Source organism: Netta rufina, assembly GCF_964035555.1.
Source record: "Netta rufina genome assembly, chromosome: 2".
Classification (NCBI taxonomy): Eukaryota; Metazoa; Chordata; class Aves; order Anseriformes; family Anatidae; genus Netta; species Netta rufina.
In genome coordinates, this window is record NC_140124.1 from 34,507,773 (window position 1) to 34,520,529 (window position 12,757).

Below are 12,757 nucleotides of genomic sequence, written 5' to 3' on the forward strand. Positions count from 1 at the left end.
CTGTCAATAACAACCTTTGAAGAAAGATGCTTACAACCCCTGGGAAAAAGTGAGGGTGCTCTATGACCTTTTGCAAGTCTGATTTATTAACATCCAACTAAATTGGTTACAGAGACAAAGAAGTAAATCAAATTGCACGTCAAGGTGCTCCAACAGTATTACAAATTTTTGCAGTAAGGAATGCAGAAAACAGGAGTGATCCTGACTACAGCAGTTTTTCTCAAAAATCTGAAAGTCAGTGCTAATTCTAACATGATACCCTTCTTCATCCTGAAATCACTAATGCCCTATCAAAACAAACAACAATTTCAACATTTAGCAGCTTTGCATATGTAATACCTCATACATGTGGCGTGTTTTCCAACACCAAAACTAGTAAAACACTCAACATAAATACAAGACTGCCCGATTCTCAGGTGTACCAAATATTCTCATAGACACCTCGAAGATACGGAGCTCATCATCTCACGTGGATCAATCTCCAAAACATTCCCGTAAGCTTTAATACAGTTTTGTTTTGTACAACAGTAACACCATATCAACAATTTCCATTAAAAAAAACACACCGCCTATTTATTTTTTTTAACATACAGCGACTACTTATGTGGAAATTTTTTCTTATTGCTTTCAAAAGCTGCAGCAAGAACAGTACCTAAGAACTGAGCAGTTCAATAATATATTTGGTGATAAGTTACAGTTACTAAACTTCAATAGATAAGCCAGATAACATTTGCAATTTCTTAACAACTCACAGCTGCTGGAGTAAGTTGCACCCACCAGTAGCTAGAAAATAGAAAGGATGAGTTAGTAAACACTGGGAAATTTATTTATAGTAGGCAAAATCCATGAATGAAAACAGTACCAAAAGAACCTTTCATTATAGCTTCATTCTTTTGAATAGGACCATCCAACTCTTGCAAGATGCACTCAGTTATGTGGAGAAATTGGGGTTTCATCCTTCGCTATTTTATCTGCATGGTAGGCCAGGTTTTGTACTCTTCAGCTTGCCTCCATCCCCCTCCCTGTTGTATGAGTAATGTACAAAAAAAGCTGTATTGAACAAAATAAGATACACTGAAAACGTCCTGCTCTGCAAAGCTGATCATCTAGAGACACAATAGAACAGATTTATACAAAGCAGATGCGAGAATGTTAATGAGGAATATGCTGAGCAGCTGTAGCTGGATATTTCTGCAGCACCCTTACCAGGCTGTGGTCTGGCTCCAGAGTACAACTGTGACAAAGTCAAGGAAAAGGTACAGAAATAGACCATGATGTTTGTGGAAGAAATTTGTAACTGCAGCTTTTAGGCATGTTTTGTCATTTGAAATCCTGTTAGGGTGGGATGTTTTACTATTCTTTGGGATTTATTTATTTTTTAATAAAGAGAAAATGGGACACTGAATAAGGACTTTAAGATACGAGGGGGCCACACAGAAAGCCTAACAGCACTGTAAACTGTTGAGGGAAATTGGGGGGCCGGGTCTTCATTTATTTAAGACCAGCTTTGAACCTTTGCCCAACCTCAAAGCTGTCCCTGGCTGGATGTTCTGGCCCTGTGAATTTGTGTTCCTCTCTGTCCAGCGGTCTGGCTTCAACAGCCTGACACTCTTCAAGGACAGTTTAATCAGTAAAGTGCCAAAAAATAAGGTGACCAAGTTTGCAACCACCACCTCCTCCAGGGGCCAGGTTTTAACAGAAGCCAGCAACCCAGCTTCAGGTCTTTCAAATAAGGACCAGCTGATTTTCTAGGCTCTGTATGAAAAACCTAAGTACTTGACTGGATCTGTATTTCAAAAAGTACCCAAAAAGGTTGACAGATTTTGGCAAACTAACACATAAAGCATAAATCTGAGAGCAAATATTAGAAAAGGGATGCAATAAGTAGTGGTGCAGTCTAGTTCCACTCAGTCTAAACAGCATTTCATCCTTCCAAGAGTAGCGTCCTAAACAAGTTACTCTGTTGTTTCGTAACACCAAATCTCTGCACCAAAATCAGAACCTCAGTGTCAAATCTGAAAATTTGAGAATACAGCTGTGGGTTTCTATTTCTATGATTACTATTTCCTCGGGCTTTTTTTTAATATTTTTTTTCCTCTCTCTTTGCTGATTTGAAAACTAAGTAGTGGTTTAACACCCAAAGGCGTGAGCTGCTCCATCCCCTTGATGTAAATTTATTGTAAGCTTTTCACTTTGTGAAGGGGTATAGGAGGGAAGGGAGAGCTCCATGAATGGTATTCAAACTGCCTCCCCAAATCACATTAAGTAATGTTTACAAAGTCATCAAGTAAGAGTGCTAAAACAGCAGGCAATGGTCAACAGGAAATTCTAGGACTGATCCACTGAGCTGAACAGTTTGGGAGTCACTGCTGCGCATGAAAGGATGCAGTAAGTTGCTTGCTATTTTCTTTCTAGTACTCAGGTAGAAAGGCTCTAAATGTCAGTCACTAAAAACAACATATGTCTTAGTATATTGCAGAAAACTAATGTAAGTTAGGCACTCTAACACAGCTGAAGTTTTTGGAAAACAATTACTAAAATGTCATTATTTCACCAAGAATAACTATAGAATGTATTAAGGTTTGTGAATGATGAATATATATAATATATATATATTTTTAATAGAAATACACAAGTAACAGAGACATTTTTCTTCCACTTCTTAATATACAGTTGTCAGAAGCTTAACAACTACACCCAACTGCTTCGCACAAAGGTAAGCAGGGACAACTATATTGTAGTTGGAAATGTGGGGTCAGAGGATCATTTGCAACTGGTTACACCAGGTTTTCAGATGCGTATCACAGATTTACAAAAGGAGTTCTTCTGAAACAATTTCCCTTTGTTTATCTAAAAAATGCACCAGGCTCTTTGTGGGCGTTATTTTACAGAGGAAGATAGTAAAATTCTGAGTTTTGCCTTCCTGCTACGGGAATTTTGTCAAAGGAAACAATTTTCTATAAGGCACTTCCCAGCCCAATTCTCCCTGTCATTAAGTAAATGTCTTTTAGACATTTTGGATTGGAAGATACAAGACAACAGCACCAGTCTGACTTCTCAAAAATCATGACTCAAACACCCCAAATTAAATGAGTTTTTGTTTAACACCCACAAATTTTAATGCATTACGGTTCTTTAACTCTCTTGTTGCCTCTATTCCTTTAATTTTGAAAGCTATCAACTATTAGCTCGTATGACATAGTAGGGGAAAATCCACTCCACATGTACAAAATACAAAACCAGCAATCAGATCAGACAATAATCACAATAGCTGCCAAATATGACAATGAGCAAATTTAATGTATCCTCCATAAATTTTACTCCCTTTCTTAAAAGCTTTTTTTTTTTTTTTCCCTTTCTCCTACCTCCTTTGTTGTTAAATGTGTGTAATTTTTCATACAAATGGTAATTGCCAGCAACAAGGATAATTACAAATATCCACTCATTTCTGTGCCAAGTTTTAATAATACAAGAGTAAAATAGAAAGGCTCAAGCCATGAAAAGAGTCTCATTTTCCTTGAAAAGCCAAACAGTCCCCAGAGGTTAAGATTTCCTTCAGAATCAAAGCATGGGTTTTGTTTTCATACTGACTTGAACCTTGCCTTGTTGTAAGCTGCTGGAGTGCTAGCTGAATCTTTAAAAGACACATTAAACAGAGAGTTATGCTAACATTTTTGGTAATAAATTACAGAAACGATAGTGAAACAGAGTTCCTGGACAAAGTGAATAATGGCGAAGAAGCATTTGATTGTAAGACAATGAAGCATCAGGGTAACAGGAAAAAAAATTTAAATATACATCCAAACTGATACCATGGATTTGGTTTAAAATGGAAGTTTTTGTAGTACTTCCTTCATTACATATATTACATGGATCTGCTTTAATGGGTTTTCTTTAGAATAATGCTGTAAGATGTAAAAAAATAAAAAAAAATAAAAAAAGAAAGAAAGAAAGAAAGAAAGAAAGAAAGAAAGAAAGAAAGAAAGAAAGAACGAACGAACGTAAGCTTTTCTAAGGTACCAGTAACCTTTATGCATGTATTGTCCATTTGTTCCAGTCATAAGCCAGGTAAACATGCCAACAACATTTATCATAGATAGGGTGTATTTTCTATTGTAGAAGTGGCATGTATGAAAAAAATGAGGGTTGTGGTGGATATAGATCTAAACTTGAAAAGTGTTTTCTTGCCAGAGAGTCACAGACACACAGAACAGACTTGAAGAATGAGTCGGGTTTGAGCTGCAGATAGGCAGGAGTGCAATTAGTTCACGAGCACTGCGATGTCATGGAAAAAAAAAATAAAAATTGCCCATCACTATAATCTTCATTCAAAAGTGCTAATTCTGCTACATTTGTTTCCTGGTATATTTTGACCTATGGTTTCATACTCTTGCAAATCTACCCAAATGTATAAAATTACAGGAAAGAGAAGCAATTGATTTAGTGCAAGACACTTAATATTTATCTGAACATAACAAACAGAGGAAGATCAACAATTCCATACATTTCTCCATAAGGCAGATGGTCATTTTTTAAATATAAGATCTTAAATATGTTGTTTATTTTTGAAGAGGTAGAAAATATCAAAATACTAAGAAAAAAATACTAGATTAAAACAATCAGTTTGCTTACTTTTTAAAAAGACTTACTGTTGCAATTTTTAGGTTAATAAAAACAAATGAAGCTATGGAAGCACAGGATTTTGTGCTCTGTATACACATTACTTACTGGAAAAAGAGAGAACTGCTTCATCTAGTCAGTGCTCAACCATTATATACAAAAGATCTCTTCCTCTTGCCCTGTTGGGGGCTATAAATCTGAAGATTCCCAGTGGAAAATGTTGGCGATTCCTGAATTTCTAGCACTGCTTTTAGCCAGGTACACTTATACAGCCATCAATCCACTGAAGTAAGCTCAGAACTACTGCTTCCATAACGCTAGTAAGAAAGCTAATAGAAACCAAAGCTTATTTGAATCTTTTCCACAGGCAGCAAAGGATCGTGCTCAGATTTCAGCACCAACCGATAATGCGTTTTTAGGAATTTAGACCAGCCCAGAGACAGCTGAACTACTCATTGAACTGTGGAAGCCTACTTAGAGTTTGAGTTACTAAGGCTTATGCTCATTTCTCAGCACAGCTAGGAGAAGCCAATGCTACTGTCTCCAACGCAACTCAATAAGGCATAAGTTAACGCAGAACTGACATTACCAACACACCTTGGAAAAGTAGTGTAAAAGCTCCTCTTTTCCCTCTAGTTGTTAACATTCAGTGCTATTTATTAAATATTTTATAAAAAGAAGTTAGGGTATTTATACATTCAAACAATCATTGCAATAGAGTAGAGAAAACAAATGAATTATCATATCCTAAAGTAAGCACAATTCTGGAGATATGCACACTTGCACACATACAACCCCCACACACATATATTATATGTGTGTGTGTAGAGATATATATATATATACACATATATTTATATATACTTCTTTGAAATCAGATCCAAGAAAACAGCACAGAACATCTTCACTTGGCTCCTCTTTCACCAGAGGACAGGATTGTCCAGTTTGGAAAAACCAGGTTCTTTTCTAAGGTCCATGTAGGTTCCATTGCTCACCCAGGAGTCATCTTTGGATTTCCTAACAAAGATTAAACAGTTGATTATTTTTTTTTATGTAAGGCTTGTATTTTCTAGATTCGTTGTGTAGTGTAAAGTAGAGGGTTGCACAGATACCCAATCCAGCCCACAAACCAGGTGCAATGAAACTCAGTACAGCATTCAACGTAAATCAGAGCTTGTGATTTGTTGGAGGGAGAAATCTACATTGAAAAGCAAAATGCGTGTTTCATATCTAACCTAACATTTGGTAACACTTTTGCTATATAGTAACTAATTGTTTATTCTGTCATTTAAACCTACAGCACAAATCTCAATTTTTCAAATCCTCATTATAAGGATTCAAATCTTCATCCTTATTTACAATCCTCATTGTGAAGATACAACATAGTACTGCTTTACTTAGACACTGCTTTACTGCTTTACTTAGACACTGCTTTTCTCCTGTCTATTTAGCCTGCTGGAAGTAAAGTTTGCTTTTCTGTAGTTAGCTCACCAGTTCCTCAGACAGGCACTGGCCTAAGCCATTTCCTCTTTGCATCTATTTTAAACCTTTCTGTGTTCCTCCAATTCTTACTCCTCCTAAGTACCGTATCTATTCAGAAAACAATCAGGATCCCAGATCCTAATTATATTATTATAACTATTATAACTAATTATATATCATAACTATGATACACAAGCCCATAAAACATTCACCTTGGGTCTAACTCTTTCACTGCATACTCAACAGAGAAGCTGGAGGCCAAAAGGCCACATCCTCACTAGCATTCATTTTTGTCTTTCAGTAGCTGAAGTACCCTGTTAATTGATTTATAACAGGAAGAAACAAAGTGCTCTCTAAATCACAATTATCTTGCCATTAAATGGGGGAAACTTTCTCAAAAGCATCCCTCAATATGAAAGGCTTCACCTCTGCACACTGCTGCACAAGGCAATCCCACTGAACTCATCAGGAGTTCAGCAGAGATAATTAAGCTAAAATGACCTATGTCACCTTGCTTGAAAGAATCAAAGGTGCTACGTTTACTCCTCAGGCAAATTCAAACTTGGACCAAATACCATTCACCGTCAGCAAAAAAAGCAAAACCAAACCAAACCAAAAAACCCACCAACAACAACAAAGAAAGAATTTAGAAGAAACCTGGGAAAACTGGAGCATGATTTATGGTAATTTAGAACTAGATTTATAATAAACATTTCAATAAATGATGTTATATGCTAATTATTGTACAGTACCTGAAAAATCTAGGCTGATGCTCTAAATTGTTTTCTTCCAGCACCTTCCGTCGTTCTCTCTGTAGTTGCTCAATTCTCTGTTTTTGCATTTCAGCTCCTTCAATATTCCCTTCTTCTAGAAACCTGTAGGAGCAGCAATGAGAAAAGACACAGTTGGTGCTTCTGTCCCCATCTTTGTCAAGTCCTCTAGAGCTCCAGAATCTAATCCTTACAGCAGGTGGTTCACAGTGTTTGAAAGGTAAAAAACTACATCTGCAGACAACTACCTTAGCAAAAAGCACCAAAGGAAAAGTAATTCTCACATTAAGTTCAAAGTAATCTTTATATTAGAACCTTTTCATTGGAAGATAGCAATGGTAGAAATTCCACTGCAAAAAGCAAATTCAAGTGTCTCAGCTTCTGGCTATTCAAACACAGTATGCCTAACAACAGAAGTTTTAAAACCGTTGTTGAAAAAGCAATTATCTAGAAACTGAAGCATCCAAAACCATTTCCAGAAAACACTGATCCATAATGACTAGACCGTCTCTTGGTAACTGATTAAAATGTCTGTTTCAGATGCAGAAGTGATGTAAAAATGGAAGCACTCTGCAGGTACCTATATAAAGTAGACACCTGAGCTCAGGGGTAAAATGAGTTTACAGAAGATTAAAACTACTTGAGGAAGATACGTATGAGGGAAACTTCTTACCTTTGGTCTGGCCTAAAACGTGTATCAGTGGATGGAAGTAATGACCTAGTTTGCAGGTCCAGTTCATTTAACTCCAATGCAAACTGAGTAAATCCATACCACTGCTCATAGTCTTTAGGCATAGGATCTACAGAAAAAAAAATACATAAAAAAGTACATTGAGAATTCCAATTAAAAGTGTCTATCTGTAGAAGGACAATATCAAACTCCCGTCAGTCTTTTTTCTTTCTTATTTGTATCTCTGAAGCTGGTCTCAGTTTTGGAGGAATAAGAGGCATCTCATAAGTTGAATCAGGGCACAACTGTGATGAAACACGTACTACAATCATAGCCCTTTTTCAAACAACAGTAGACAAAAACCCATGAGGTTTGGGAGAACTTCATGGCTCTTGTTACAGAGCTGAGCTATGTGGGCTATCCTTCAATGTTTAATACATGAATCGCAATTCTGTACACAAAAACGTGGGGGGGGGTGTTGTTTTGTTTGTTTGTTCTTCTTCCTTATAGAGTCCTGAATACCTCCTTTATAGCCAGATACAAAAATGAGGGAGAATGAGGAAAAGGCAGGAAGCCATGGGATTAAGATCTGAATTTTATTTAAGTTAAATGATTTATTATTCTTCAGGTCTAAATTTTAAATGCTTGACAAAATTCTAATATTCCATATAGAAACAAAAAGAAGTGGGGGCCTAATAAGTGAAAATAAACAGCAATTCTCAAGCAGACTTTAAGTTCTGTATGTTAACCATTCTGGTCACTAACTTGCTCTCCAAATACAGTTTGAAGATGAAGTCGTCCCACAGTATAAACTTTCATGCCACTTCCCAAAGAGCCGATGCACAACTTTCCCAGTTTTATCCATAACACTGCCTTCAATCTCGTGTACATTTGGATTCCAATACTTTGCCTAGAATCAAAAGGAACAGGAGGAAAAAGGTGCGTGAGAGGTCAAGCGCAATATTGGCGTGATATTGCCATGCTGTAGAGTATTTTTCTGAAATGGAAATTATTCATTGATATGTACATTACAATATCATGAACAAAGAACTGCTGTTAGTACTATGAATTAGCTAATTAAAATACTACTATTGAGAATTGTATCTATTCTGTCTGTTTTTTTTTAAGGGCAGCACTAGGTGAAGCAGAGCTGACTTCATTTTGTCCAATGATAGGTAACACTGATTTCTGACATAGTTATTGACGTCCTCCCCAGATTTGCAGAACAGAAAAAGAAAACACTGTTACTCACAGTGATTTCCACTTTTGCCAATTTATAATATCAAAGGTATAAAACTTGCAGTATCTCAATCTAAAATGTGAACTCCAAAAATCTGTTGCAGCTCTGCAAATACATTACAGTGCTTTCAATTACGTACCTAAATGCCTCACTTTAATGCTTCTTAGAAAGCACATAGTATTCAGAAGTAGGAAAAGGAAAATGATGATACCCACTTTCCTTCTGGTGCTGAGCATGTCATGCTGCATTGGAATGCTGAAGTACTTGGAGACAGGCTGTGCAGACAGGAGCTATGAAAAGCACAGCCTTGCTCCAGCAATTAGAATCAGAAAACTCAGGTTAAGTTAAGATTCCTAGTATGCTGTGCAAAATTTCTAAGGTTAGAAATTTTAGCATTATTTTAGGTTTTAAATTGTTTTTCTCTTTCTAGGAAGAAGGCATCTACTGCTAAAACCTAATTTTTATTTCAGTTATGAGGGCATTTCTTTAGGAAGTTATATACTTCGGCCTTGTACTGAAGCAAAAGTTTTGAAAAACAGCACAAGACCTCACTTAAGCGCTTCCACCTATCTGCACAAGGCTACAGAAGTGCATTGTTTGAAATACCCCGCGTAAGCTCTGGTTCTACAGCTGCTGGATGAATACAACCACAGCGCAGGACAATGGCTTAGCAGGATCCGTGCAGTAAACACCTTGTGCCTACCTCTCTTGTCAAACACAGACTAGGTTTTTGATGATATTTCTTCCTTTCCCATCCTCATACTTTTTTTCAGCTAGAATCACCTGAGAATTATTATTTTATTTTTTTTTCTCTTGCCTTGCTCTACCTATTGAGCTGCAGTTCATTTAGAGTTCACACTTCTCAGAGAATCACAGGTAATTACAGAACTATAGGAAAACAGCGTGTAAGCAGTTGTACTGGGTTTCAGCAGACAGCATCCACCCCCTGTGGATGCTAGAAAGGGCACTGCCAAAATTGCTGCAGTTCCTGAGTCACCTTTACAAAAGTCAGTTTGCAGTAACAAGTGTCATCGTTAAGATTTTTGATGATGATCTCTCCGTAATGTTCAATCCATCTTTGTCCACTTAAGATGTTATGGATGCAAGATGTCACCTTGTTCCATGCAAAGTGGTCTTTAAAACTGTAAGAAAATACATACAGGAGAAGTCTCACACCATGTTTAAACTAGCTTACAAACTTTTGAAAAAAATGCAGAGAACTCAATTAGAAAAAAAAAAAAAAAAAAGGTGAATTTAGAAATGGTGAAATTAGAAGAAAAGGTGAAATGGAAATCTTTATTTTTTAATAATGTCTTGGTCTTCTTGTCCTCATATATTCTTCCTTCTTTCACAAAGCCCATGAAAACAATACCATCTCCCAGAATACCCTATTAACTTCTCCTATAAACTTTCAGTTTTCTCTCAGTTCTGCCATTTGTATGCAAATCTACATAAGATATCTTTCTCACAGGGATACAAACCAGCACATGGAGACAACATGTGAATCAGAAAATTTTCCAGTTCATCAGCCCACCATGGGTACTACTCTGGTAGTTACCTTGCTTCTGAACCTTCACTCACATCCTAAAGACCTCTCACTCCACAGCTTAATCTAGCCACTATGAATAAGAGAGCACAATACACTACCTTTTGACTATATTGGGCTATTTTATTTTATTTTTTTTTAATAAGGAAGAATAATTAAATTTATAGACTGTCTTTGGAAAACAGATATAACTGGAACACTATTCAACTTTTAGACCTCCATTTCTGCAACCATGCTGGATATAGGCCAGAATTTTAACTGTTGATCCATAACAGGCTCTTTGAGAAGCCAGCATAGGAACACTGCAGATTTTTCTTTTTTAAAAAATCAGACTATACTCAACACTTAATTATAGTTACTCCAACTGCCTTGGAAAATAAATATTAGATATGCTACTGATGCTGTTTATCACTTATAATAATTACTTAAGCAGTGAGGACAGCTATCAGCTTCAGCTATAGACCTAGACTCCATGGTGTTAGGGTCTCTGTGAACACAGGCACAAATATAGCAACAACCCCTGAATTCATAGCTTCCTTTACCATGCAGCTCTTCTATGCAACTAAGCTTGAAATTCAACCAGAGTATGAAAATACCAACTTTGTCTTTTTCAAAACACACAAAAGTGACCATTTTTATTTCATCTTTTGGTTTGATAACTTTTGAAATATTTAGAGCTTCTGGTCTTTTTTTTTTTTTCCCTTCTCCTTCTTTTTAAACTAAATCATAATCACCAGTTCTTCCAGAGGTCTCATTTACACAGTACAGCTTGTCCTCATCTGGATAAATGTAGCTCCAGTGCATGTAAGCATGTGTGTATCTGTGTGCAAACAGCAATATGAGACTGAAGCACTTACGCTGGAAGAGTTACATGTGTTGTACCAACTGGAACAATTTCCATGGACTTTCCCCAGAATTTGTTTTTCCATCTTACATCTGAAACAGGAGGAGGAAAAAAAAAAAAAAGAGGTTTAGTCAGAGGCATGGGTGAATCAACCTATATCTGGATTCTACTTTATTTTTAGGAAACTCATAATAATGAAATGCAACAAAATAAAGTGTTCAAAGTAATGCTATGGAACTTCTAAGAGCTGCAAGTTTTTTCACATTAGTGTTTTTTTAAATAGAAAAGCACCAGAGTTCTAAAAGTCGTCTCTTAAGAACCTTTCAAAAGAGGGGAATTTGAATAAGCTATCAACAGTGTATGTTCATCTGCAATTCAGTTTCTACTGCAGACATTTCAAAAACCCAAGCCAGAATTTCTAATACAAGAATGTAACAACTAGCAACATCCATAGTGAAGAAGCAAGAGAATGCTACAAAGGGCAGAAAATTGGAGAGGGATTTAGTCCAACTTCCCCTGGAAGTTTAACTGGCCTTTTAAAATCTGGTCTGAATCAGAGAAAGAACTGTCCAATTCTCAAGTCATTTCCTCCAAAAAAGAAGATGAGAAATCTCAATGCGAATTTATAAAACTTTCTTGAGGCAGTTGTCAAATTAGCAACTTATTTGATGTTGAAGTGAAATAAACATGGGCAGGGAAGCATGGCTGAAAGGGTATGGAGTTAAATTAGGCCAGATAATCAGGCAGTAACTTTGACAACTTCAGAGCTGAGTTGATAGTATCCTTGCTGTATTAGACGCTAGGATCCCCAATTCTGTTCGTGGAGCAATTTCAAAATGAGGGAATAATTCATCTCTAGTCTCAAAAAGATGATAGTACACTAAGTACTAACTTCCTGACTACTGCTTCCCACGCAGTTGCTGGGGGGAACCTCTTGTGAGATAGATACTCAAACTGGAGTTAGGAGATTACCTGTTCCCAAGTATATGTGCATGTATTACAAGACCGAGCCACATCAAACTGCCTACCACTGCAAAAACTGGCATGGGACATGAGGAAGAATTCCTAATGGAAAAAACATTCCTTTTCTTACCACTTGAGAAAAGGACCTTCTTTTTTGTTTGTTTGTTTTGAAGGTTTACGTTGGATCAGTATCTCTAGTGACAGGAATTCTGTCATGATTCCTACACTGCACAGCAAGAGGTCCAAAACTACCTTGACATCATAGCTGAACTGAATTCTGCACTAGGTTTCTTTCTTCTGCACTGGGATGAAAGAAAAAGAGCAATGACAGACCCTGCAGAGTTCAACAGTTAAAATGTATTGTCAGACTGTGTTCTACGGTCTCAGAAAGTCACACAGAGATCATTAAATTGCAAACATCTTAGGATCCAGTGTGTAACTTCATCATGCAAAAATTTTAGGAGAGCTAAAATAAGCCAAGTGTTCTTTCAAAGCTATGCTCAGACTAACTGAGGCACAGATACTGTAATAGCTGGAAGTTTCTATTCTGCATTTCCATTGTTCTTGTCCTTTCAAATAGGTTCTGCAAAAGTCGCTTTAGTTTCTTAAGTAAGGAAAAACA

At 36.7% G+C, this 12,757-nt stretch overlaps 1 protein-coding gene across 3 annotated transcripts in view; it reads right to left on the reverse strand.

Annotated features, from left to right (window-relative positions):
• Positions 1-3,390: 3,390 nt before the first annotated feature.
• Positions 3,391-12,757, reverse strand: part of OSBPL3 (oxysterol binding protein like 3) — an 87,953-nt gene continuing 78,586 nt past the window's right edge. For all 3 annotated transcript variants that reach the window (XM_084281295.1, XM_084281296.1, XM_084281294.1), the window contains exons 20-25: positions 11,186-11,264; positions 9,780-9,924; positions 8,308-8,452; positions 7,546-7,672; positions 6,855-6,977; positions 3,391-5,637 (exon numbers count right to left, since the gene is read on the reverse strand). In XM_084281295.1, coding sequence (XP_084137421.1) covers positions 5,541-5,637; positions 6,855-6,977; positions 7,546-7,672; positions 8,308-8,452; positions 9,780-9,924; positions 11,186-11,264 — 716 coding nt within the window. In that variant the 3' untranslated portion in view covers positions 3,391-5,540. The remainder of the gene's footprint in view (positions 5,638-6,854; positions 6,978-7,545; positions 7,673-8,307; positions 8,453-9,779; positions 9,925-11,185; positions 11,265-12,757) is intronic.